General features: G+C 45.1%; 1 protein-coding gene and 2 long non-coding RNA genes across 11 annotated transcripts in view; 1 reads left to right on the forward strand and 2 right to left on the reverse strand.

The window, feature by feature from the left end:
- The window catches only part of LOC140846959 (uncharacterized), a 62,071-nt gene extending 57,746 nt beyond the window's left edge, over positions 1-4,325 (reverse strand). Inside the window, exon 1 of the long non-coding RNA XR_012126533.1 lies at positions 4,217-4,325. This is a non-coding gene — a long non-coding RNA (uncharacterized lncRNA). The remainder of the gene's footprint in view (positions 1-4,216) is intronic.
- Positions 3,844-17,691, forward strand: LOC118973002 (uncharacterized). Of its 2 annotated transcripts, none has more exons than XR_005062200.2 (3): positions 3,844-4,668; positions 4,779-4,897; positions 14,105-15,551. It is a non-coding gene; the product is annotated as an uncharacterized lncRNA (long non-coding RNA). The 2 variants fall into 2 exon arrangements; XR_005062199.2 differs by lacking the exon at positions 14,105-15,551 and adding an exon at positions 15,565-17,691 and having other exon boundaries at positions 3,845-4,668.
- The window catches only part of ZNF536 (zinc finger protein 536), a 432,301-nt gene continuing 416,164 nt past the window's right edge, over positions 11,852-27,988 (reverse strand). For all 8 annotated transcript variants that reach the window (XM_017654913.3, XM_073225546.1, XM_073225549.1 and 5 more), the window contains one exon: positions 11,852-12,208. In XM_017654913.3, the coding sequence (XP_017510402.3) occupies positions 11,964-12,208 (245 nt within the window). In that variant the 3' untranslated portion in view covers positions 11,852-11,963. The remainder of the gene's footprint in view (positions 12,209-27,988) is intronic.

Genomic DNA, 27,988 nt, shown 5'->3' on the forward strand with positions numbered 1-27,988 from the left:
TCTAACTTTTTTCAGTAACAGAATCTGTCAGTCCCCTCCTGTTCTACATGACAATGAAAAACACTAGGAAAATGCAGGGGTAGGGGGCATCCTGTGCAAACCTACCTACAGAAACGTCATCCCGCTGTCTGGGCTCCTGTATTCCCGTCCTGCTTGCTAGTCACAGAGCCCACCAGGAGCCTTTCGATCTCTGCTCTGGGGCACATTGACCTTTCCTTCTGGAACCTGCCCCCCTTTTTCCCTCAGCCCTTCACATCCTGACCCTATTCTTCATTCAAGGCCCATTATCTCATTTTATAATGCTTTCCCTGGAAGCAGTTGCTCTAATTTTCTGTTCCTGCTGCTCTTAAGTTCAATGGCACCAACACTGAGGGTGCAATTTCAGAGGTAGATGGACAGGCCATCAAGGAGCTATCTGTGGAAGGAGACTATTCCAGAACTCAGTGCCGTACATTGCATGTGCAACTGCAGCTTTCTGATTTGGGTTCTTCCTAAGGTCATCAAGCAGTTGTGAGTTTCCTGAGAGCAGAACTCTTGTCTGGTGCATAGTTATATGGCCAATGTCCAGCACATACCCTAGAACTAATGCAAGATCACTAAATGTTGATTGAATAAAAGCTTTTCTCCAGATATGAGACAACTGATCAACATAGAGCACTGTTACCATGCTTTGCCTGACCATAAGGGGTCAGAATAGCACATTCTGGAATCAATGATTTCTTTCCTCTGGTATTACAAGCCTACTCCAGTAATTACAAAACCACAACAACAATTTTTGGATATTACTCAAATATTGCTTTGGTAGCCTTTAGAGATAACAATTGTGTTTATTTTCTGTTAGGGAGCACAAAATTCTGAGCTTCTTTGAGCTCTCAGTTTTCCCTTCTCTTGAATGGGTATGTTCAGCACAATAATCTAAGATTTCTTCCTGCATGAACATACAGTGAGTCTAAATGTAAAATGTTGCCTGTTGGTGACCTGAAGTGCAAAATTAGTCCTGCTGCCCAGCATTTTCACAGGGAAACAAAATATTTTAAATGCCTGGTGCTAGATAGCTGCATTCCTCACCCCCTGAAGAGCAGCAGACAATGAAGGGAAGGCAGGGTGCAGGTCAGGCCATTATCATTGCTAACAAATGTTCTCACACTCCCTCATCTGTCTCTTGGCTCTGGCCTTTGCCTGGTCAGACGTGGAAACCTCTCCATTCTTTCCTCAGGTTAGGAGAACCTAAGTGCTGGGGGAATAGGTCTTTGGAGAGGAAAATGACTCACGCCCCAGCAAGCAGGCTCCCAGCCACCTGCTCCCACCACCCTCTGGGCCCTGGGGGCACAGAGGCATGACCTAGAGGGGCTCAAGTCTCCTTGGGCAGATCTATTACATGCATTAAAATAATTTACGCTCAACCCTATAAAGTGTTTAATTCGTCGTGCCATCATCCATTCCAGAAGCGTTCCTCTTCATCGTGAATTATTTTTGAAGTATTTATGTGGACCTCACCAAAAATCACCCCAGTCAGCAAACTGAGAAATGGAAAGGCATTAAGAGGAGACGTTGACCCCAGGGTCACAGGCATGAGTGTGGTCAGGGTCAACAGGGCAGCAGAGGGAGCTGGGGTGGCCGCAGCAGATGCCGCCCAGGCTGCGGGGCTCCATCCTCCCTGCCCACACCTTGGCTCCGACAGGGCACACATATTTTTTCATATGAATAGTTGTGGTAATAACTAATGAGTGTAACATTTCCATTTGCAAAACAGTGCTCCATAATCTCATTTGTTGCTCTCACTAAGTCTGTAAGGCAGATGTTAGCAGCCTCTTCTACAGATGAGAAAACTAAGGCTCAGTGGGACACTGGCACATGCCCAGTTCAGCAAATCTGGACTTGGATCCCGCTCTCCTGACAGCAGCTACCCTCTTAACAGCTGTGAGTCCTTCCATCGTGCCTGGGAAGCTAGTCTCAGGTGAACTGGGTGCTCAGGGATATCTGAGCAGCTTTGTCAGTGCAGTGGACTGCAGCTCGTCCTGCCCACCCATGGACACATATCCAGACCACAGGCCAGAAGGGCACCCCCAAGTTCTGGAGGACATTGCTGGTCTGCTATTGAATGTAGCTAATATCCTTCTTTGACTGGGGCCTCATTTCTGGAGGCTGCTGAAGGAACTTCTCTTTTCTAAGCTAACAAAATTTTTGCAGTACTCTAGTAATCACTATCAAAGATAATTGGACTGGGAATTTTTATTTATTCAATAAGTGTTTATCTGAGGTCTTACTCTGTACCAGGGATTGTTTGTACCAGGGTACTGATAGGTCCTGATCTCATGGCATTCATATTCCATCTAGTAAGCTATGCCACAGGATGTAAACCAAAGGGTAAACAAGGTATATTTTTAGAGAGTACTTAATTCCTGCCACAAGGAAGACAGAACTAAGATGTTGGACTATGGCATGGCACAGGAGCCAGGGATGACAGTGGTGACAGAAAGCTCCTCTGAGGGACATTTGAACTGAAATGCAAACAGGGAAAGGAGCCCAGCATGGAAAGGGCGTGGGAGAGCATCAAGTGCAAAGGGCCTGGGACAGGAACATGTTTGGCAAGTCTGATATACAAAAAGCCATGGCTAGAGATGGTGGGTATTGAGGGAGAGGTGGAGGATGCAGCTAGTGAGATTGGCAAGAACAAATCACAGAGGGCCTCTAAGGGCACAGTAGTGAGTATGTGTTTTATTCTAATGTAAGGGGAAGCCATAGGAGGGTTTTAAGCAGTGAAGTGACATGAGCTGTTTTGTTGAATAAAATCCTGGTACACTTTGATGGCCCCAATGACCCAGCAATTCCACTCCTAGGTATATGCCTTAAATAACTGAAACAGGCACCCAAATACTTGTACACAAATGGTCATAACAGTACTATTTGAGGTAGCCAAGATGTGAAAGGATATTGACTACAACTCAAATGGCCATGAATAGGAAAACAAAATGTGGTATAATATACAGTGGAATATTATTCAGTCATCAAAAGGAATAATATACTGATACATCTACACAGTGGATGAACTTTGGGAACATTCTAAATGGAATGTCAGACACTAAAGGTCATATATAACCTGAATAATTCCACTTATACGAAATACCCAGAATTGGTAAATCCTCAGAGGCAGGAAACAAACTGGTGTTTGGGGGTTGGGGCTAGATAAACAGTGACTGCCTAATGGGTATGGGTTTTCTTTTACAGTAACAAAGATGTTGTGGAACTTAATATAGTCAGTGGTTATGCAACATGGTGAATGTGCTGAATGCCACTGAACTAACGTTAGGCTTTAAACTGGTTAATTTTATGTTATGTGAATTTCACCTCAAAAATTTAAAAAGAAAAAAGCTGATAGTCTTAGGCACATTGATCTTCCGTGCAATTCCAGACCAATGGCCTGGACCCGGAAGCCCTGCAGGGCCCCTTTCTTTACCTCCCCTATACCTGGGGCCTTCAAACACGACCCTTCAGGGCTGAGTAAGACCGACTTGGACCTGCTACCAGCCCACAACTCCTCTCTCAGAGCGAGCTCAGCGCTAAGGTCTTCTCTGACCGCTGTTCTGAAGGGGCTCCAACCCCTACTTTCCAACAAATCCCTCTTTTGTCTGATTCAGGGGCTGAGGGGTGCAGGGACCCTCCTCTCCTATCCCCCGTTGTGTCCCCAGCACCTGGGGCTCAGACACAGTGAGTGACCTGCTCCCCCTAGCAGACCCCCACTCATCCCACGTGCTCCTGGGGCCCGTTTCTCATAACAACAATGATTCCAGGGAGGAAATAGGCAGGGATTGGGAGGAAAACTGAGTTTAAGTGTCAATAATTAAAAGATGTGAGACACTGAACGCTATCCGCGGTAACGGGACTATCAGCTGGCGCCGCGCAGGATCTGCGCGCCGTCCGCGGTGCCCGAAGCCGCAGGGAGCCCCGTTCGGGCGCGTCTGTCCCCTTCCTTGCCTCAGGACCGGCCCTCCCGGCCCATGGGGGACAGCAGTGTTCTCCCCCAACACTCTTTTGGCTCAGACCCCTCAAGGGCCCAGGGCAGGGTTTGCGCGAGGAAGCCCTCCCCGCCCGCAGCCACGCGGGGGCCCCAGGCTCCGCCGCCTGGCGCCGCCCCCGCTCGAGGCCAAGCGACCCGCCCCCGCAGGCCACCGGGTCTCCCAGACGAAGGAAGCAAAAATTGAAAACGAAACCCTACCCAGCAGAGAGCTTCCACGTTGAGCTGCTTTGCCGTTTGGGGGCTCCCAATGGTCCCTCTGAAGCCCGGTTGAGTGCCGGCCTTGGTCCCCCGCCTGCTCGCCCTGCATCCCGGAGACAGAGGCCCACCAAGCCTGGTGAAGCCCACCGGGACCCGCAGTTACTTCTGTTGATTTTTCTGGTGATCTGACAGCCAAAAATGGAGGCGTGGTGCACAGTTAGAGAGAGGGCAGGCGATGCAGAAAATACAAGGGAACAAGCCGCCCGGACAAAGGAGTGAGCCCAATTTAGGTATTTCCAGATCCCTTTGGAGTTTTTCCTGCCCTTGGAAAATCTGTTTCTTTGGAATTAAACCTTTTGACCAAGGCCATAAGGTTTCTTCCAAGCCATTTGACTGAACCTGCCACCAAAAATCACTTTGTAAACAAAGAAAAAGGCAGAGGCTGACCCAAGGTACGATGAACAACTGTGAGGGCTTCTGGTTTCACTTTCTCAGTGTCCATCCTTGAGTTTTAAAAATGTGGCCTCTAACCCTCAACTTTGCTATCCCTCCCTCTCCCTAGGTCTGCCTTTGCTGGGAGCAGCAGCGAGGTTGACATAGTTTAGACAAGTCACAGCAGCCAACTTCCCGTCCGGCCCCATTTCTACTGGGAAGCCCTGTCTCCACCTCGCTAGAATTCAGGTAACTGGACTGATTGATGGAGCCTCCTTCACGGCCTCTTCCAGCCGAACTTTTCATAACCCAATGCATAAATAATCACATGTTTTATAAATAGCTGTGGACAAGAGGCTGTAAAACAACAAAGATATATTTGTGCCTTTATGTCCTAGAAATATTTTCTAAAACGACTGTTTTATTTGGCGTAGGTTGAATGTGGGTGTATGTATACATAATGATCCCCAAAGTTTTCCCCTACCCCCCTTCAGGTCAGACCAGCACTATAGTTAGCAAATTGATAAGGTTCCATGGGCAAGCTTTATTCGTTCTGACACGAGCCTATGACACTTTATAAAAAGAAGTAATCCAGAACAATCTCTAGGTAATTAACACCTAGATAAACAAACATAAATTTCTATATTGCATTTATTTGGACTACCACTCAAATATGCGTGAACCATGCTTTTTTAATTAAAAGATAAATCCATGTGACACTTAGCCTCAAACTTAATTATTCAGCATAGTATAATAAAAAATAGAGCCCATTAAATGTGTCTTGCACTGTATTTCTGTATTAACAGCAAAACAGTTCGGTCTGGGATCATTTAAATTTTCCCCCTCCTCTTTGCTTGTGATTTCCCTGTTCACAGAAGCCCTTTCTCTCCCTCCTTATCTCCCTCCCTCCCTCCTTCTCTCTCTCTTTTCTCTGAACACCAACAGGTGAAGAGATTAAAACTCTGCACAAGCCCCTACATGGAATGCTCAGCTGGGCGACATTTTTAATATTGTATTACACTAGGAATTTTTTCCTTCCCCATAGAAACATACATCTAGTTTGGTGGAACGTGCCCAGTCCTTCTATCTTGAAAAGAAGATCACAATATGTAACACTAATTTCTTTGGGATTGTGCTTACAATACACCAGGTGAAGTTTTCATAATATACTGTTACAATACAGATGTTAAACAGAGAGGGGGGAGTGTGCAAATCCCAAACTACAAAAGACAGCAGGGTTATCATCTTTATAAAAGTTTCAGCACAAAATAGTACCTTAACACTGAATATCAGCAGCTCAGCACCTTCTGGCTGCCAGGAAGAGAAATTCACACTTGAGTCCTTCCCCATCTAGTCAGAAATAGGAACAAAGATTTGTTCAGTCCCTCAGTAAGAATAGAAAGAGTAACAACCATGTTCCAGGTGCACTGTGAGGTGTTGTGTGCACCTTGTCACCTTTTGTCCTTAGAGCAAAGGTGATAAGACAGGGAAAGTTCGATTCCAAGTCTTGCTTTGCCAAAGCTGTTCTCTGAGTTCCTTGGCTCCCCAGATGGGCCTCACGCTGGCCACCTGGTTACAGGCAGCAGTAGCTTGATTCTGCACAGACTTGTGTCTTTAGAGAGAGTGAACTTAAACCCAGGCTGACCAACCATTCTGGTTTGTCCAGGACTGCCTTGGTTTGAGCACTGAAAAGTCTCATGTCCTGGGGAAAACTATTAGGCCAAGCAAATCAGGATGTTTGTCATCATATGTCGACTCCTCCAGCAAATGGAGCTGCTTCCTGGGTGGCCAAGCCTGTCCACAGAGGGATGAATTGCAGCCATATGAGCTCTTGAACTGGGCCCAGGAGATGCCTGCCCACTTCTGCTTTAGGGGACTGAGGCCCCTAGGCATAAGTGAAAACTAACAGTTCTCTTAGATCCTACAGATCTGTTAAAGAAGTCATTTGGATGGCACTATGTCACTTCATATCTTGGCTGACCTCTGAAAAGAGCCAGAAAGCCACACATCTTCAAATGTATTGCATTTCAATGTTAGGTGTGTTCCTAGCTGTTGTCACTTGACATAACAGTCCTTCGAACCTGGTGGTACCATGTTTGCTGTCTGCACAGCACCTTATGTGTGTAATGTCATTTAACCTCAGAAAGGACCTTGGGTTAGTAACACTATTGTCCACATTACAGATAAAGAAGCAGATTAGGGGCATTGGACTGATTGCAGGATTGCCCAGTTACTGAGAGATGGAGACAGGGCTTCAGTGCCCCATCCGTGCCCAGCATGGCCTCTGAATGTGCTGCTCCCCTAGCTGGCATGCTCCTGTTCATACCCCAGTTCACCACCACCGCATAGGGAAGTCTTCTGTGACATGGGAAATCCATGTTACCTTTGAATCTCTTCTTCCAGGTATTTTGTATTTGTTTGTGTGATTATCAGATGGAAGTCTGATTCCTGACTGACTTGTTTATCTCCAGCTTGAAGCCGGTGGCCTGTTACACAGTAGGTCTTCTATAAGCTTTCCCTGAACAAGAGAGTGTAGTAATATCGAACCACAAGATCAGTCATTTTCTCACTATATCCCACTCTCTCCCCAGCTACCCTTGAATGCCCTGAGAATGCCAAGAAAAGTGCTAATACTCTGATTTTTCAGGGTAACTAGAAAAAAAAATTTAAGACATTTGTCCAAGATCATCTTGTTTGAAGGAGGAGAGTGTGGAGAAATCCTCATGCCTGATCACAGAGAGCCTTTCCAAGACACTGGGGGTATAGTGTTTTGTGGGTGTGAAATTAGTCTCAAATGTATCCACAATTTATTACACTACAACCGTGACTATTTCTCTAGCCTTTGTACTTTACACGACTTACATATAATTTCCCCTACTGTACTGCATTTAATTTCATGATTTCACAGATACAAGTGATGAACTCAGAGCAGTTAAATTGTTCAAGATCAAGCAGCCAGTTAGTAGCATAGCTAGGGTTCAGATGTAGTCAGTACACTCCAAATTTTGTAGTTCTTACAAAGTCCTATCTACAGTTGTCTATGACTATATGAGAGTTCAAAATATTTTGATAGAAATGTATATTGATGCTTCTTAAAAAGGCCTCCTTCCAGTTTTATTTTTATTTTATGACAGCTTTATTGAGATATAATTCACATACCATAAAATTCACCCTATCAAAGTGTACATTTCAGTGGTTTTTAGTATATTCAGAGTTGGGCAACCATCATTGCTATCTAATTGTAGAACGTTTTTATCTGTCCAAAAAGAAGCCTCTCACTCATTAGCAGTCATTCCCCATTCTCTCCTCCCCCCAACCCTGGCAACTAATAATCTACTTTCTGTCTGTATGGATTTTCCTATTCTAGACATTTCAGATAAATGCAGTCATATAATACGTGGTCATTTGTAACCAGCTTCTTTCACTTAGCATAATATTTCAAGGCTCATCCACATTGTAGCATGTATCTGTGCTTCATTCCTTTTTATGGCCAAATAATATTCCATTTTGTGCATAAACCACATTTTGTTCATCTATTTATTACAGTTTTTTAAAACACATTTTGGGCCAACATGCAAAAAATAGGAGACTTCACACAAAATCTAGGTGTCCAGTGTCTGTTGGAAACTCAGAAGCCCTGATGTCCCCACATTCCTCCTGGTGATGATGAGCAGTTGCTGAGGTTCCACCCAACCCAGAGATCCCTGCATCCTACTCACCTCTGCCCATCACGAGGTGTTTTGCCTGGTCCCAGGAGACATTTGGGTTTGGGATCCATCATGGAGTTTATGGAGTTATGACCTCCTGATGGGGTCAATTCCTGACCCCTCACTATAACCTCGTAACTCACCTTTGCTGTTTGTAACAGTGGACAGTCAGGACTACCAAAGATTTCATTCATCTGCTCCCATCCGGTGATACCAGTGGTTTAGCATCCTGAGAGAAACATGGTGGCTTACAAATTCCTATGAAATGTGGGTGGATGCCTTTGTTTGCAACATTTCTGTAGCCTCTCTATATTCCACAGCTTCAGCATGCACTTTACAATCTCCCTTTTGAAACCAAACCAACAAGATCGACAAAAACAAATCAAAAAGCAACCCTGTACACCAAGTGTGGGGCACACACTTCAAACCCTCTCAAATCAATGTCAGAGCTCTGCTTTTTTGCTAGCCCTGATACCATAGACTATATTATTCTTGTTCCTTTCCTTTTCTTCTGGAGGAAGAATGTAGATTATCTTCTGTAAAAGACTTTCTTGCATTTAATGACTTTTTAAAAAGACAACTTTCTACCAGTAAAGGTGAATAATAGATCCCAAAGCTTTAAGTGTCTTATATAATTACTATAATATGAAGATCATTAGCATTTCCCTAGGTTTTACCTTGGAGAAAGAGATGTCTACAAGCCTTAGAAACATAGTTCACACATGCATGTGGGTGTGCATGCACGCTCACACTGTTGATGCTGCACAGAGAGATTCATTCAATTTGTAAAAGCACAGGCTGTGGACACCATCCACCCAGAACACTGCACAGTTTCGGTTTCCTTTTCTAAGTGGGGTTTGACCAAGCCTTACCAAAGCCTTACAGAGCTGCAAAAAATGTTTTTCTCCTCCTAGTAAACATAAGCAAATAGGAAAAGATGTTATTTTTTTTTTCAGAGGTAGAGGTTTTATTGCGTAAAACACTGGATAAAACTGGACTGTTTCAAGGACATTTTATTCTAACAGCAGAAAGAAAACAGTCATTGCTGAAAAAACAACTTTTAATACTTTCTATACCAGAATAAAGTTCTGTCAACTGATGTATTATAATAATAAATAATGACCAAGAATAAACTTTAAATACAAAGTTGTCTACTTGTTACAAGCATAGCAACAAAATCCTCTACTCTATTGATCTCAGATTTCCTCCAAGATAGATTTTTTTTTCTTTGTGTAGGAATGTAGACAGTATTATGACCAGCATCACAGACTACAGGAGTTACAGGGAAAAAACTTGACATGTTTAGATATGAGGACCTGATGACATTCAGAAGCTGACATTGCATCACTGCAGCTGTCACTTGTTTGTATTACAAGTCACAAATGTTCTGGAAAGAAGGCCTGTGTCAGAGGGGGAAATAAGGACGGTAGCACTGGACAAAATGGTATCAACACACACGCCACAAAGAAGAAGGGATGTTCCCAGTGTCACAAACAGAATTATTGCCTGTCGCATCTGACGATGCTCAGAAGACACAAAAGAATACTGAACAAGCTCTCAAAGTGCTAGAAATGGAATGTGGTTCCCGTTTTTTTCCACTATTTTTTCCTCTTTTTTTTTTCTTTTTACTTTTTTTTTTCTTCTTTTTTATATTTTTCTTTGCTAAGAGACCAAAGGCAGGGCAAACACACAGAAAGCAAGCGACTGGCACAGTCACCAAACACAGTAGTGCAGTTCAAATCCTAAAGCTTACTACAGTCAGAAAGTTTCCAATAACAGTTCAGTCCTTCCTCTAGGATCATAGAAACAGTTGCATTAAGTTTATCAACTCGATTTAAGTAAGGCAGTGAGAACTATTCTAGAAAAACAGGAAAGCAGCTTGCTCTATGCCAGATGGGTCCAAGTTGCACAGAGACCTCATTTACACTGAAACCTTGGGTGGGTGACACCCTCTCGACAGCATATGCAAACCGATTCCCTATTAGCCTGAGATTCCTTCTGGTCTCAGGATAACACTAAGCATTTTATTTACATTGATTGCAGTTTAGTATTTTTGTAAACTGCTGTAGGCAGAGCTGAAGTTTTTAAGGCCCTGGGGTTTTATTCTGTGCTCCCAGCCTGCAAGGAAATATCGACTTCTTTCTTTTTTAAGTCTGAATGATTTTGTTTTCGCAGAAGTTAATACTTCAATACTTCTCTACTATCACAAGCAACAGCACCAATTTTGTGTCACTCAAAGGAAGTATGTCTTGAGGCTGAACTTTTATACCATTCTAGCAGATTCAAGAATAAACCCTTAACTAGTCTTCTTAAATCGTTTTTTTAAAAAATGAGCTAAGTGTTTCATTATTGGTCCTCAAAAATCTCCCTCCGGGTGGTGCAGAACTTGATAAATTTGGAGTATCCAATCAGTAGAAAATCTAAAATCTACAAAAATATAGAACACATTTGTTTTACAAAAACAGACATTTTAACTCAAACAGTTTTCTTCATTAGCGATAGAGAGCAGGATGTTTAGATTCATATTTTAATACAAGCTATTTCATAAGAGCTTGCCGGAGAAGAAAATCTTGCTTCATGTCTGTGACACTTATAAAACTAACACTTGAAATAATCTGATAATAAGGAACGGAGCAGCATTCATTCAAGTAAAATTTTTTAAATCATAGTAAAAAACAATCTTTCTATTATTATTACATAACTTTCCATTTCTCACCAGCACCTTCTATGGATAAGGTTGGCTAGTTTTTCTAAACAACATTTTATATAATGTACCCCTAATTTGTTTTATTAGCCACCTTCTTTTGCACCCATAAACAAAAAAACAAAAACCCAGGAAAAAAGTATTTCCCTCAATACTGCAATTTGATCTAAAAAAGGAATTACTCATCAAACCTGCAATGGACATTTGTCTGCAGACAATTCCTGACCATTGATTCATTTGGCTGTATAAATTTTTTTAAATGCACATTTAAGATAGCAATCCTCTGCAGTGCGGGTCAGCCCTGGCTCGGGCTGTGGCCCGTCTAAGGTTTCTCCGAGAGTGCAGTTACGACACCACGTGCATTGATTTTCTCTGCAGTGACCGCTCCAGTCTGACTGGCACCACGGCTGCCGCCCAACACATCTCATTAGGGTGCTAGGCAAATGACAGCAGCTGGTGTCAGATTATAGAGGTGTTTTCCACAATGAAAACACAGCCCCTCCATCTTCAAGGCAACACTAAATCATTTAGATGGTATCATTTTTTCAGTTAAATGCATGATTTTTTGGACAAAGACAGCATTAGAGATGGAAGGGCCCCCAGCTTTCTCGAGCTTGGAGGACACCAAGCATTTCTGAAATCGCTTTGCTCCTACCCGCATTGTTTGGAAGTACTTGTTGCCGGGTAACAGTTTAGCAGCCATTTTCAAGGGCTGGGGATTTTTTTTTTAATATATATATATATAGATATCTTTTTAAATTTTTTAAATGTTCTATACACTAGTGGGGGTGAGGGAGGTTGTACATGATTTTTTTCCCGTTGGAATGCAGTTAGCAAACTCTTTTACCAGATGTATAATCTTAAAACTGTGTAAAATAATATTGCAATACACAGGTGGGTTTGCTCAGTTGCGCTCCTCCTGGGCCTTGTAGCCCTCCTCCGTTAGCTCTGCTGAGCTCCCCGCCTTGACAGCCGTGGGGTCTTCGAAATTTCCAGAAGCCTCCGAGTCGACTCTGGAACGCTTGAATCTGCGGTCAGGATACTGGCTGTTGTCAAAAGGCATGCGATGGACGCAGAGGACATGGGTCTTCAGGTTTCCTTTCTGAGAGGCACTGTAGGGACAGTAGCGGCACTGGAAAGGCCTGTGACCTGAGGGCAGAAAGAGCGTCTGGTCAGTCGGCTGCCTACCCTGTGTCCTGTCCCCAGGGCTCAAAAGACCATCATCATTATTACCAATATTATCAATAGCACGATTATAATTACTCTTAAAAATCAAATAGCAAAGTATAGAAAAATAACCAGTATGTCTAACTGGACAAATAATAAGTTATTTGGATAAATAATAAATTACTAAACAAAAATAACTTAGGGATTTGAAAGTTCTTTCTATCCTAGCCAGACTTTTTAATTCAGACTTTCTGGGTGACAGTGAAGAAAGTTCCCAACACCTGGAACTTTTTTCTATAAAGAGGTAGATAGTAAATATTTTACTTTTTTGCAGGCCAAAAGGAAAAATCAAAGATACCATGTAGGTACTTGTATGATAAATGAGGAAATAAATTTCCAATCTTTTGTTGATAAAATTCAAAATGTTATAAACACTGAGATTTGAGTTTCACATCATTTCCATGTGAACTGATATATTATTATTGCTTTGTTTTTTTTTTCTAGCCATTTAAAAATGTAAAAATCATTCTTAGGTCACAAGCTATACAAAAACAGACAGTAGATGGATTTGACCTCTGGGCTGTACTTTGCTGACCCCAGCGCTACACAAAAAAAAACCCAAATCCCCTTCTTCTAGGATTCTGACTGAGGTCTCAACACCAAGCCAATTCACTTTCTTATCCCCCCATGAACTAACTCTTCATTGATAAGCAAACCAAACATTACGAGGGAGTGTGTGTTTGGGGTGGGGTAAGAAACGGATGTTCTCTACACCTTGCTCTTGGGCACAGCCAGAAGGGCTAAGCTGGAGAATTTGCGGAAACTCAGGGTTTTAAGAGACAATAGAAGGTATCAGGCAGGAACCAGGACAATCAGATAATCAAGGCCAATGCAGTTTTAAAGAAGTTAGATATTGAATAGTAAAACCTTGAAATCAAACTTTTCTAGAAAAGCCCTTTTAAATCAGAACATCAAATGAAATTTTTTATGGGAATCTACCGAATCCTCCCTGCTCAATTCCCTATTCAGATGCAAGGCAGACATGCACACGTGTCTGCCATCTTGAGGAACCGACAGAGCATCTGGTTTGGGAAGTTATAATGGAACAATTGCATTCTCCCCAGTGCTGGGAAGCTGTTGTTGTACCATTCCTGGAAGCTCATGAGTGCTGTCCCACCCAGCACCCAGAGAGGTCAAGGCCCAGGGCTGGGTTTCATTTACTCAGAAAAATAAACAAGTAAATAAATGGGCCTAACCATTTACCCCAGAAAACAGCATGCTCAGCACTTTTTCCAGAGCAGTAATAACAGAAGTCCTGTGTATCTACTTAGCAAAGTAGTCTTGTTCCTGAGAAACTGGAGGCCAACCAAATGTTTGGAGCTGAAAGTCACTTTTCCAGCACATTGTACACAGTACTAGATTCTTGATTCTTGGTTAGTGAGCCTCAGAAGTTAGTTCGTTCCCTCTTCCTTCCTAACCAATTGGCCTCCAGCATGAATCCATTCCACCTGTTGAATCTTTCCTTTCAAATCCCCACTTCAGAGCCTGGTCCAGTGTATACCAACTCTTGCCTAGACTGTGACCATGGCAGCCTGCAGGAGGCCTTCATGCTTCCAGTTTCCCCACCTCCAGCCAACCTTCACCCAGGATACCAGAGTGCATTCCTAAAGCAGAGGCTCAGCTGTGATTTCCTTGAGGCAAATCTTTGATGGCTCCTGCCCTCTGAGGAATGATCAGGACCTTCCTAGCTCAGTCTCAGACACCTCTCCAGTTTCCTATGGAGCATTACCCCCTTGCCCACATCAAACCAAACCATTAGGTGGTCTCTGCAGAATCTCCACTAACCTTTCCCTAAAATACCACATCCATTTTCTGCAGGAACAAACCCCATTCCCTTTTCTAGTCTCTGCCTGTTCTGTGGACTGCTGTGTACATACTGATCTCCCCTGTGGGCTGTGAATTCCTGAAGCAGGAAGTATAGCCATCTTGGAATCACTGGTGTCCTTCCTACTACCTGGAACAGAACAAGTAGCCCTGAACTATTTGTGGAATTGAATTGCTATCTTACTGCCTCATCTTGTCTCTTTTTGGAGGAATTATACATTTTTGGATAGAGCTTCTGCTTCTTTTGTTTCTATTGTTGCACTTAACACAAGGCTGAATTTGACCAACTTTTCCACGTACAAAAGCCAATTTTCAAATCTGTGAAATTTGCAGTTAAGAACTAGTGAAACCAAAAAAAATTAGCCCTTGGCCATTGGCCCTTTTGCAAAGTCTACAGCAACAAGAACAGGGACCTGGACCATGACTGCCAGGTAAAAGAAAGATACACCAGCATCACTCCCCCTGGGCCTTCTTGTTGCCCAGTACCACCCTTAGAGTTTGGTCACCTCTCCCATAGATGATAGGCAAGGCCCTGTCTTCTTGGGGCTTTGACAGGGAAAGAGAACTAAGACTCATATGTCTGATGTGGATTTAGGATCTTTACAGAGAATGCGGATGGCCCTATTCTTCATCACACTGGAGTTAGGGGAAGAGGGGAAGGGCCAGAATGCCAGTCAGTGGCAAAGGGGTAGAAAAAGCCATACTCACCCAGCCCCCCATGATAATAGTGAATCTAACTCAGTGCAAAGCTGGGTTTCAGGAAGTTTCAAGCAGATCCCAAGACTCAACCATCCAACTTATGAAGTTGTTCATCCCTACAGATATTAAGCTGTGCCCAGGACTCAGTAAGAGAGTATCTGAGGTGCTCTACAGGACAGCTATTGAGCAGGAAAAAGGCAGGCCCTAATGTGTAGCTGGAGGCACATGAACCAATTTAAGAGAATCCGAAGGACCTGCAGAGAAGAGCTGAGACCCTAGGAAGCCTAAGAAGCACTTCTGAAGTTTCATCTAAAGCTTCTCAGAAGTGAACTATGTTTTCTGGGCTTCTACCAAGGGCAGCTCTGTGTCGACTCACAGACAGTGGGTGGTCTCCGGCCTGATTACCATGGCTCACAGGAAGCTGGGGCCAACCCCCCAGGGCATCAACTGCATGGCAGTAAGTTACCGATTGAGAATATCATTGTCTGACCAGTCTTTGGCATGAAGAACTCCAAATAATAAATAAATAAATGTAAAAAAGTAAAGCTAAACCTCTTGGCACTATGATCAAAAACAGCTAGCAGAACTATGAAACAAAATGACCAAACCATGGTATTGTTTAATAAATCTACCTCAGGTCACCAGGACTCATACTGGTTCTTCCGTTCGTTCATTGCTTTTTCCCTTCTGTCAAAGCTGTTAATTATATCTTCTATTATCATTATTAAGTAATATATTTCTGTTGAATTCTATAGTTCAGGCTTTGGAAGCCACCCTCCATTCAAACTGTTTCATCATGCGAGCCACGCATTTTGGCAAACCAAATGGAGAACCTCAAATATCACCTTTATTCACAATAAAAGCCTTTTTGAATCGGCCAACTTGGAATAGAAGCACTTAGTAAATTTTTCCCACTAGTTGATTTTAAAATATGAACCATGACTTTATCCTGTGGTTATATCTGAGAATCTCTTTTTCTTGGTAGAATCAAAGATGTACAATAATTCTGGCATATCTACAGACACCAGCGGTCAAAACATTTGTTTTGGAGTTTTCGTTTTAACTTAGATGAGATGGAAATCCATTTGTAAATGTAAGCGATGTTATGCATGTGTACATTTGTAGACAGATATATAATACGGGAATCATGATAAATCCTTATCTTTGCAATGCACCTTGTAAGTAGAAACATTGTAGATAACAGTAGCACCTGAAGATCTCAAAGACCTGAATTTCACAATTTTCCTCATATATTTTTGTATATTTATCCTCATATTTGAGCTTTATGGCAATTTTGTCAAGTGGTAACATCAACCCCCACAAAACAGATGAAGAAGTTAAGGTACAGTGAACCTGGATGATTTGACTTCAAAACAAATTTCCAGTGAATATAAAGTACTCAGATCCTCTAATTCTCCAAAATCCTTATAAGAACCATGATTACAATGTGTTGTTATAGTATCCACACAAACACAAACACACAGCCTTCTGACTGGTTTGTTGAAAGGGTCCCATGAGACTGATAGGGAAGAAAGTTCTTTAAAGAAATGAGGGGTCCACTCTGAGGAAGGGTGATGCGAGAAGCTGTGATGGTCAGAAGAAGGCACTGTGCCCTCCCAGGAGCCAGCCCTAAGCGAGAGGTTCATCCTTTGGTGATGGGATCTTCTGGTAATGAGAACAGAAAACTGCTTCATGCAAAGCACTCTTGGAAACGGATACAATTCTGAGTCCAGCTAAATCTGGTTGAAAAGTTTCAAATTTCTCTCCACCATTTGTGCCTGTGAAGCCTCTGATATTGGCACAAACACAGCAATGCTGAGGTCTGTTAGCTTTTGGTCAGAGAATATAAAACAGGGCTTCAGAGCAACCCCCAAAGCAGAGCGCTCCATGAATACCCCGTACTATTCGAATATTCATGATATTCGTGATGGCAGGGACGCACCCAGAGGCAGAGGCAGCAAGAGGGTCCCATGGAGAGCGGCTGGGAGCTGTCTGGCTTTTCTGTTGAGGTGGATGAGGGGCTCAGAGGAAATAAGATCTCCATAGAGACAGGTCATCCAATCCCCAGAGGAGAAGCCCACATAGCCCTAAGGGTGACAGGGCAGCACTTGGGTGAGCTGTGGATTCTGCAAAATTCTATCCATCCCATGTTAATGAGACAAAAGCCCAGTCCTGCAGCTCATGCCACTTCGTACACTGGACGTGGAGTTAGCCATTCACCTGAGTCTAAAGGTGGCAATGAAGACGCTGATGCTCATCAACTTCTACGAAGCAAACAAGAGAGTCCAATAGCCTTTCAGGATGGTTGAATTTAAGAGAAAAAGGACGTGCACCCCATCAGTCCCCCATCAGAGAAGACCATCAGGACAATGAACTCTCTCAAATTTAATTCTACTGAGAAGCACCACATCCAGGGGCCCTTTGGCCGAATATGAAGATGGGGTACCATCTTGGTTTGGCACCTTTGCTCTGCTTTCAGTGACCTCCTGGATCTTGGGTCTTCAGAGCATAGCTTCCCCCTTTGTGATGTTGGGAGGCTACTTAACACCCCGATGGCAGATTCCTCCTTGAGTAAGGAACGTCATCTCTCAAGGCTTCAGTCTGCACACCTGGAAAATGGGGACTACTACTAATGCCTGCACCATACGAGCACTGTGCAGATCAGATGAGATAATGTGGCCGGTCAGAAATAATGAACAACTCTACAAATGTCAGCTGTTTGCCATGTTATGGTTGCTTCTTTCCTTCTGTCAGCTTCTTGCTTATCTAAGCCTGGTCAGGGGAGGCTATCCTTGTTTTTCACCAAATGTAATGATTCAACAAGTGTTTCACATGTCACTGTTATATGCTAGCCTGCTTTTGTGGTCTTTAATAAACGCTTAAGATAACTGTCTGTCCTCAGAGCATTTGCCTTTGAATGGGGGCTTTGAGAAACTGAAAGAGCCTCAAAGTCCAAAGGAACAAGTTATACAGTTGTGTTTCACCTGGATGAAGTTCAGCAAATGTGCAGTTGGGATGGGGTGTGGGTCAGGCCCCGGGCTAGAGGATGTCTCCTTCTGAGGGGCCTGTTGTGGTGAGAGGCTCAGCCCAAGACAGTTTAAGGCAATGCGGTCTGTGATACAGCCAGGAGATTGGGGGTTCCAAGAGCTCAGCTGGGAGGAATCTGAGCCACAGCATGTCTTACCACCCTCTTTTCCCTGAAAGCTCCTGGAGTTTGCTGCTCTCTTGACTCACAGGACTCTCTCTGTTATCCAGATAATTCATACTCTTTTTTGCCACAGGACATTTGCTCCAGCCTTTCTTGTTTCCTCAGTCTGGAAGGCTCCTTCCCCTGCTACACCTAAGTAGAGTAACCACATGCTTCAGAGTGGCTGCCTGGGCCCAGGAGGCCTTCCCTGACGAGCCCAGACTCACCACCACAGCAAAGAGGTCCTCACAGCAAACTCTTCCCTTCCACAGTGCAGCTTCCAGCACCAGTAGCTGAACACACACACAATTACATCTGCCTTTCCCACTAGACAGACTATAAGCTCCGTGGCACAGGGATGTGGGGTTTTGTTTTGTGGGTATTATTATCACTGTTTCTCACCACCTGGCACAGTGCTAGGCCTATTACACATGTTCATCAAGTATTTTTCAAGCACAGAATGGATGGATGGATGGATGGGTGGAAGTGGATGGATGGTGGATAGAAGGAAGGAGTGAGAGAGGCAGCCAGAAGAAAGGAAAGGGAGAGGAATGCTCCTCCACACGGAAGGACAGGCCGGACCCCAGGTGCAGGCCAGTAGCAGGTCAGTGTGCTAGGGGTAAGGCTTGGTCAGGGAGCTGGATAGGCTCCAGGTTCACAGGACCCACTGGGGAGCTTGGACCTCATTCCTTGGAGGAATGGAAGTGGGAAGGCTTTTCCAGCTCTGCAGCAACACAGCTGACCAAGAACAGCCCCAGTCCAGAGCCCTGACAGTGTAGACAGATGGGTTCCCCCACCGACCCACCCCGCTTCATTCCCTTCTCTCTACCTCTCACTCTGAGGCCATCAACATTTCCCATCACTGCCACGCGAAAAGTAAGTACATCATACATTAATCTGTATTGTCACTGTGCCGTAGAGCCGTGGTAAAGAGCACATTCATTTTTAATCCACTATGAATAATATATAAATATGTATACAGTGTGGAGGGTCAAGAGGAGTAAGGAGAAAGCAAGTCGTACATTGTTTATAACAAAAGTGGGGAAACGAGATATTTTTCTTACTTCCTATGATGGAAATATCTGCTCTTTCCATGTACCTAAGGGGGAAAGGAAAATGCCTGCCCTTGGGGGGCCATCCGTTAATTACACCCCCACACCTGTAGGCAGCTGGTTTCAGGGAAGAGGCAGGGCTGCATCTGCAGGGAGCCCAGACTTCCCAGACTGTCTCTTTCAGGTGTGAGACAACAGCTAGGAGAGGGGAGAGGGGCAGGTGGCCAGCCTCTGGTGCTTATCTAGAGGCATGAGAAAATGTTCAGACTCCCACTCATCAGAGCACATTTACAGGAATTGCCTCAATTGTCCCCACAACCACCTGTAGGGACACACAGCAGAAAGATGTCTTCTCATTTTACAGATATGAAAGCCGGGCCCAGGGACATAAAATAATTGTCCAGAGTCAGGTATACACAGCTGTCAGCAAAGTCAGATACACAGCTAGCTGGTCTCTGATCAGGAATTCCACCTTAGGGTTGTCTTAAGACAGAAGCTCATGTCTCTACTGCATTCTGCTACTCCCCGCAAACTGCTTGTTGGTGGAAGATTCTCAACAAATGGGTCTCTTGGATCAGGATCCAAAGATGTTCCGGGAGGGAGCTCACAAACACCCTGGAAGGGTGTGTACTTTAATGTGTGTATGTGTGTGTGGTATTGCATGTCACATGTCACAGCCCTTAGGACACACAGGCACCACTGTGTCCAGAAACCCAGAAAGAAAGGAAAGGGAAGAAGCCAGGAGAAAGGAAAGGGAGAGGAATGCTCCTCCACATTGACCACCTGCTGCATGCATTACCCCAAGCATATTGCTATTGGGATGATGCAGTCCATCTCTCTTCCGTGTATCCCCACTGTCAGTATCACATCTATTCTACATGCCTGATACCATGCCCGCCCCATACATGCCGGATTACCACCCACAAGTCCTGGCTGCCTTCAGGGGTTACAACCCACTGAAGACCCAAGTTGGGAGGACAAAGGGGCCAAATGTTCATGAAGGGAGGACATTCTACGGTTCCAGGCAAGGCTCCAGTGTCCAGTGAAAAGACAGCTTGGGTTGGGGTTGGGGTGAGGGGAGGTGGCAGACCCTGAAAGGGTTCCTGGGAAAGAAAAAACACTCTTGACGAGAGACAGACAAGCTGTTTTGCCAGAGGCAGGGCCTGTATGTGGTGACAGAGGCACAACTCTGGAAGCTGGAACAAGAGCTGCATAGAACAGAGAGAAGAAATCCCCATAATCATGATTCATGACTCGTGGCCAACACAAGGAGGAAGGCCCAGAGGAGGGTCACACACATAAGTGACAGAGAGTGGGGCCCCTGGCCCAGACAGACGCAGTGATGGGCAACCCTGCTGTGTCCTCACAGTGCCAAGCCATCTCTCAGACCAGGACAGGCCTTCCAGATCCATCCCCTGGGCCTTTTCAAATAAATGGAAAAAGACCACATGTGGGTAAATGAGGGGGAACAGTGCTGACTTCAAGATCAGCCTGGCCACACCCCACTGGTACCCTGGGTAGGTGTAGACCCCTGAGAAGGCAGGAAAGGCTGGGAGAATCCAGGCTGGCCGGGCAAGAACCTTGGTGACCAGCAGCACAAGGGAGACCGCCCAGGGCCTGCAGCAGTCCTTGGCTTGCCCACCTGGAGACACTCCCATTTTCCTCTCTGGAATATCCTCTTTGGAGCATAGGATCACAAAGTATTTCTAAGCTACCACAGAAGGGTCACCTGCAGCCACAATTCAGAGCGCTGTTTTCTAGAAGGGGCCAGGTGATGACATGGAGAGAGGCAGCCTGCGTGCACAGGGTTATAAAGCCTGGGAAGAAATGCCTCTGAAAGATGCCAAGAAGCCTCCTTAATAATGGCAAGCCTCCTATTGCACCCCTACTGAAGGAGCCCCTTGGATTCCTTGAAACTAAGGACATTTGCAAAACACATGCTGGTACGTAAGAAAATAGCTCCACCTATAGGACCAGTTGGATATGTTAGAAACTCCCCCCTACAGGCAGACCCCACAGACTGGGAGGAATCCGGGCATGGTGGTTACCAGCAGAGTCACCAGCCAGGCAGGCATCCAGGGCACCGGTCTGCTCTTCCCTCGGCCTTCACCTGCTGCTCCCTCTGAGTGCCTGAGGCTCTGACCCGAAAGATGCGAACTGGGAGGGTCCCTGCCAGGACCTGGGTGTCTTTCCAGGTTCAATAAGCTCAGCAGGGGCAATGAGATGGGTAAAAATATATTACACATGTTTAGCTGACAGAACAGCCATTTGCATGCCATATATATATGTATATACATATATATAATTTCCCTAATTCCAAATAGGCAAGAATGATTCTAATCAGGTACGTAGTTAATGTTTTCAGTTTTCAAAAAAAAATATTCATCCATCTAATCAAAGATGCTAAAACACTTTGGAATATCCTTAGTATAAATTATTTTAGGTTTTAAATTTCCTGTGATTTGGGTTTTAATTTAAAACACTACCAAAAATTATTTTACTATTTTAAAATCAAAGTTTGATCCATGTGGTAATGGGTTGCAGACATCAGCGTGAGCTCCTGTTTGGCTTAATATATGTAACATAGATATGAGTAAATGGATTAGTATCACACATACATTTCCTTGTTTTGTCAGTAGAGTGGGCCTAGAGCCCACGCCATCCGAGTGACAAGCACACTGAGCACCCTGAACTTAATTTCTAATACCATTGTCTAAAAAAGAAACCAGGGCTGCTTGGAGAAATGGCTGATTCTAGGGCTGGAGCAGGAAATGCACGTGATGACCCTGTAGCACCTTGTGCCAGAAAGTAAGGACCTGCTCAGAAAACCACACACTGATGGGGTACATCAAAGCAGCACAGAGCCAAGTGAAAGAGCCCCCAGTGGGCAAAGCTGGAACAATTTCAGCAACAAAGTAAATGACATAGCATTGGGTTCTAACACAGAGTATAAAATCAGCATCCACAAGCCATACTGACATAACTAAATGACTGAATCAGTAACTACATAGGGAAGGCTAGACAACGTCCCATGCATTCCAAATCATTTATATAGTTGCTCCCTCTGGAGGAAGGGGGACTTAACTGCCACTCCTCCCTGACTTCCTGCATGGGAGCCCAGTGTGGAAAGGAGGAAAGAGGACCTTCCCATGCAAACAGCTGGCAGTCACCCCCTCAGCCAGGTGACCAAGGTCAGATGACCACATGTACTCTGACTTGATGTGCTGAGAAGGCACCTCGCCTCGGGTGTCCTTCTCCCCAAAACCACAACCCAAGTTGTGGGAAGTGCCAACTGAGGGACATTCTACAAGTAATCCTCAAAGCTGTCAAGGTCACCAAAATCAAGGAAAGATTGAGAAATTGTCAAAGCCAAGGGGAGCCTTAGAACCAAATGTACTAATGTGGTATCCTGGATAGAACCCTGGAATAGAAAAAAGGCACTGGGTAAAAACTAAAGAAATCTGAATAAAATGTGGACTTTACTTCATATAGTGTAACAAGATTAAGTCATTAATTATAACAAATATACCCCACTAAAGTAAGATGTCATTAAGAGGGGAAAATGTTAATAAACTAGGACTCTACTAGCTATGCAACCATTTTTATAATTCTAAGCCTGTATTAAAATCAAAAACTTACTTAGAAAGTTTCTTAAAAAGTGAACTTGGTGAATCTTCAGTGGACAGTGACAGCCCAAGATCAGGAGCTGGTCACAGTTAGGAGAGTGAGCCAGTGTGACAGAGTCACAAAGGAGACACCGACTTCCGCTGGAGCATGGAGGGTACATACCAGCAGCCTGCTGGGCTGCACCCCAGACCAGGGAAGCCGCTGGAATCCTGGCCACGGCCTGGCTGGGATGTGGCATTCATGCGCACTCAACTCAGGCACCAGGATTCAAGCTGGAGGGGTCAATTATGGGTTTCGTGCTTTGGGGCCAGCTATTTAACCTTTGCAAGCCTCAGTTTTTTCACCCGTAAAATGGTGATGATAGTAACAACTCCCTTTTAGGGTTGTTGTGGTCATTACATGAAATAAGGTCTGTAAAATGCTGGGTACAACATGGGTGCACGTGGGAAGTCTTGGAAAAACACTTACTAGATATGGTTTTAAGTATCAAAAGACTCCCTCTATTAAGTGTCCACTGTGCAGTAGCCTGGGATTAGAGTTTTCATCCAATGACAATACTAAATCAGGGGTTAGGATCTCCACTTGCCAGCTGAGGACCCTTTGGCCCTGAGGGGCTCCATGTTTGTCCAGAACCATGGGGCCTTAGAAAAGTAGAACCCAGCTGTGCACCAGCTCCTTTTGAGCCTGCAACCAGGGCTCAAATGACTGCCCTGCTGCTTTCTGGTAGCTTCAGGTTCTAGTTCAGTTAGTATGAAAACTGAGAAGATAGGGCTAGATTCCAGGAGGTGCTGCAGAGAGAAGCGTCCAGTGGGGGATGTGGGAATCTCCTGGATCCTTCCAGCTTGGCTCCCTCACCTCCCCACTTCTCCACGGCAGCCCAGAACCTTGCAAGCATCACCCTCAGGAGGGTCCTGCTCTTCCTTGCTCCTCCCCACGGTGGTCCCTTCCACAGCAACCTTATTCCCATGCTCTGGCCCGTGCCATGTAGATTTCCCTTTAAATCGTGTTTGTCTGTTTGCCCCAGGCTGCCTATGCGCTCAGCAGCCTGCCTGGGTGGTCAGGCAAGCCAGCCTGATGCTCAGGCCAGCCGGCAGTCACGAGCAACTATTGATCTGGGGTCTTAAATCATTCCCCAGATTTTATGAAAACATTTATGTTTTATCATTAAATAACCTTCAAAGGGTCGATGAACTTACTTTCCTTTTTTGGAGGTTTTTAGATGTGTAATATAATAATACTTTAACAATATCCAAAGTCTGTTTCTGAGTGAACACATTTAATCCTGAAAGAATTGCTGGGAAAGGCCAAAGAGGGAGGACACTGCCCTCAATATACAGCAGCATCCAGGAACAGAGAGGTTGGTGGCTCACCCAGTGTCACACAGCAAACCTCACCCCTCCTAAACCTCTCCTCTCTCCCAACATTTCCAGGTTTGGGTGTGTGAGCGGGACACCTCATAACTAGAGGTAATTTTAGATGGAACTAAGTTGAATCGTTTTTTAGGTTAACAGCCCTAGAAAAAAAAAACTATTGAATCAAAGTTGGAGAGTATTGCTAAAATAAAGCTGGAGTTGTGTTTTACCAAGTTATTAATAAAATATTAAGTGAAATTATTAAGGTGATACTCAAGAAATGGGAGGGGATGAAGGGTTCTAAAATTAGCCACTGCAGTACATCCTCTTCACAGTTTTGATACCTGCATCTTCCCTTCTTCAGAATATTGAGGTAAATACAGTTATCTGAAGTTCCTTGGTGACAAGATGGGTGGCAGAGGTGAATGGAGTCTGGCAGAAGCCATGAGAGCCAGGCCTGCCTCATTGGGGACTCTCCTGTGGGCACCACAAGGCAGGCTCTCGGGGCAGGAGAAAGACACCAAAAGTACATTACAGAAACAGGCATGCCACACACACCAAGTGAGTCCCTGCATCCCATCTGTCCTTGTGCCCACCCCTGCTCTTCAGCCTTCGATGGCTCCCTATTTCTTGCCACAGCATCTTGCTGTCTTAGCCTGACTTTTAAACTTGCAACCCCTTCTTACATAACTCTCACTGCCATGCCCACCAGGATGTGCCCACCTCCACCTCCAGATCTCCTCCAGTTAGACCTGCCAAAGCCCCAATTCCTCCATAAACCTTTCTCAGGAGCCCACCAGCAGACCCCCACTGGCACTTACCAAAGAGGCCACACAGTGAGGCACTTACTGTGTCCTTTCAGGCAGTGCTCACTAATAGCTTCCCGTGACACAGGCTTGGTAGGTCTGTCCCCTCCCTGAGGAGGCTCTGCATACAGTAGGGGCTGGGAAAGGACGTTGCTCCCCTTGATCAGCTGCTTAGGAAGGGCTTGGACCCCTCTGTCCACCTTCATGGGGCCTGAGGACATGTGACATTGCCCCCTTCTATCCTGACTGACATCCTTCCTCCCTGCAAGCCACACCTCCTAACAGAGGACCCTGTAGAATCTCCTTTGGACACTGCCCATACCTGGGCTCTGCTCCATGCCTGGGATGCCCACCCTACCCTGCTTCTTCCTCACAGTGAAATCTGAGTGCTCTGTGCCCCTGGAGGCCCTTTGGGAACCCGGTCCCAGCTGCCACATCCTCCTGCCATCCTCCATGTTTGTGGAGGGCACGCGAGGGTGCAGCCATTTTCCAGTGTGCATGGGTCATCGCTGGCTTTGCATTTTCCTCCATTGCCTGTGAGGAGCTCAGTTCCCCAAGCGCATTTCCATGAACCATGCCTGCTCCTCCTCAGTCTCCCCTCCTCAGGGTCCCCAACCGGGCCATATCCTGTGTGATGCTGGGATGGTGCCACCTAAACTGACAAAGAGGCCCCACAGCCCTGGTGGGTGAGTGGGCAGCTTCACGGGTTCCATCACTACTCTAGATGTTCATGCTTTCACCCTTCTCAGAGGTGATAAGCTGGAGGCATACACACTTTTTTGTCCCCATCACTATTAAAACAAATTCTGAAGATAAATTGCCAATGTTTCAAAACAAAAAGATTTTGTAAAAACATGGTTTTCCTGTTTGTCTTGAAAAGTAGTAAGTTCCTGGAAAAACCTTCCTGGAGGTAGCCTTTCGGACCTGGGTCCCGGGGGCCCCCAGCCGAGCACTTGTTTGCCTTTTGGCCCACTTCATACCTGGCATCATCTGCCTGGCACCAGGGGGCTTTGGAGTTCCCAGTCTCTGATTTGTACTGCCCGGGGTCTAATAACCAGTTCCTCACCTTCTTTGGGGTGGGACATGGCCACTGGGTGAGGTCTTCGTGCGGTTTTTCATGGCAGATGCGTTGCATTCCTATACACACCCTATGAAATAAACAAGTGGGTGGTCTCTGCTGTTTCAACCATTTCCCGTTTTCCATTGTGAGGCTTCAAATGAACACATCAGCCCTTAATTGTAGTTTCTGTTTTATGGTACAATTTAAATGTGGGAGGGGGAGCCGATGTGAGTTTGCATGCACCAAGGGTGTGCTCTGCACTGTGCCACACTAGAAAAGACATGTGGGGGGGGGGTGGGGCCAGGGCCTACCTACAAAAGCACCCAACACAAAACGCTTTAAATACACAAACAGCCAATCCTCTAAGGGCAGAACATACCACCAAAAACAGCGTAGCAGGGACAGTCATATTCCATAAAATTTCAGTGCTGTTGTATCATATTAATGTGAGTTTATGTGTGAGAGAGCGTTGCACATCTCTCTTTTCATAAAGGAATCAGACATCCGCAATCCATACCCACAATATATATCCATATAGACGGGCATGCTGGATATATTTTAAATAGCTACTTTTTATCATGCCCAATTCAGCAAATTGGTACCGTGAACAATAGAAAATTACAAAGTAAAGAGGAGAGATGGGAGCATAAACTTTTCAACATTCAGCTCTTGCTGAGTGCCGCTAATGTTGTCACATGCCAAAACTAAAATAAAATAAATAAAGCATAGAAGAGAGGTGGCTTTTCTTATGAAGTCACAAAGGAAATGCTACTCCTTTCTTCTCTTTTTTTCCCCCTGTAGAAGGCTCTCTCTAAAATCAAAGGTGTCAGACTTTGCTTTCTCTTCCTGGCATGATCCAGAATATGGCTGAGGAATGACAGATGCCGGCACCCAGCTGCAATGAAGCATGCTAAAGTTTCCGTCTAATCCACTTATTTCTCTGTAGTCACGTAAACCAAAACAAATGGGCAGGGCTTTACATTAGGAGGAAAAAAAAAAAAAAACCACAGCAGCAGGACTTTGTTGCATAATGCAGTCTACACGCCATCTTGGTATCATTTTCCCCTCTGCAGAGGAAAGGCATCTCGTGGCGAGAACCAGTCCCTCATAGCGGCCCCCAAAATGTCTGCTCATGCACCTCTTCATCCCATGCAAAACCTGGTTTCCAAAGCGGGAAGGAAGTTCAGGCAGGATGGCGGTGAGGGCTGCCTGAGGAACGGGGAGGCCTTCTGGGGCCGCAGGGCAGGGGCCATTGCACAGGCTCGTGCTAGCACACCCACGCTGCACACACACTTGCACACGGGGTTTTTGAGCTGCTAAACTAAGATGATCAGTTTAATCACCAGCACCATCGTTTTCAGCTACTTGAATAAATCCAGAGGAATTATAAACGGAGCCCGTGTGTAATTAAAGTGAGGGTCGTTAGACTCTTCATTTAATAAAACACTTGAAAAGAAAAGCCCTTGTAGGTTTCGCAGTGCCACAGGGAGCAGAAGGGTCAGTGAGCTCGGCACGCCGAGGAGTCAGCCCTGCCTGTTTCCAGCGTGTGATGCGACCACCCTGTGAACCCACTCCCCTTTAAATCTTGTAAGGAGCGAGCACGGATCAGGAGTCCTGGGGCTCTGTCACCACCAGCAGTTCCAACAGCTGCGAAGCACTCTTTCAGCCCGAGTCACAAGGAAAGATGTGACGGATTTCGCCCATGGCAGAATCGCGTTCCGTTTCTGGCCCTTCAGGCAAAAACAGTAAAGGCAAAGAGGAAAATTTGAGATTTCCCCCCTTAAACTTCCCACAACAACCTCAGCAAAACCACATGACTCGCCTTCTACAATCTCCCTGGTGTGTTCACTGCTACTTTGGCAGGAAATCAGAATTACTGTTATATAAATTCCATCTGATGCCAGAGCGACCATCTGTGAGTAAAACTGCTTCACCTACGTCTGCCTGCAAAGCCACTCTCCCAGAGACAAGGGAGAAGGGGAAAAAAATTTGATTAATTTGCAGAATGCTTGTGATTTGCTCATATATTATTATAACTGCTCATCAGCACATGACAAATTCCCAGCCCTCGGTGCAGGCACCCGTTTGGTTTCAG

This window comes from Manis javanica, chromosome 17, assembly GCF_040802235.1.
Source record: "Manis javanica isolate MJ-LG chromosome 17, MJ_LKY, whole genome shotgun sequence".
Taxonomy (NCBI): domain Eukaryota; kingdom Metazoa; phylum Chordata; class Mammalia; order Pholidota; family Manidae; genus Manis; species Manis javanica.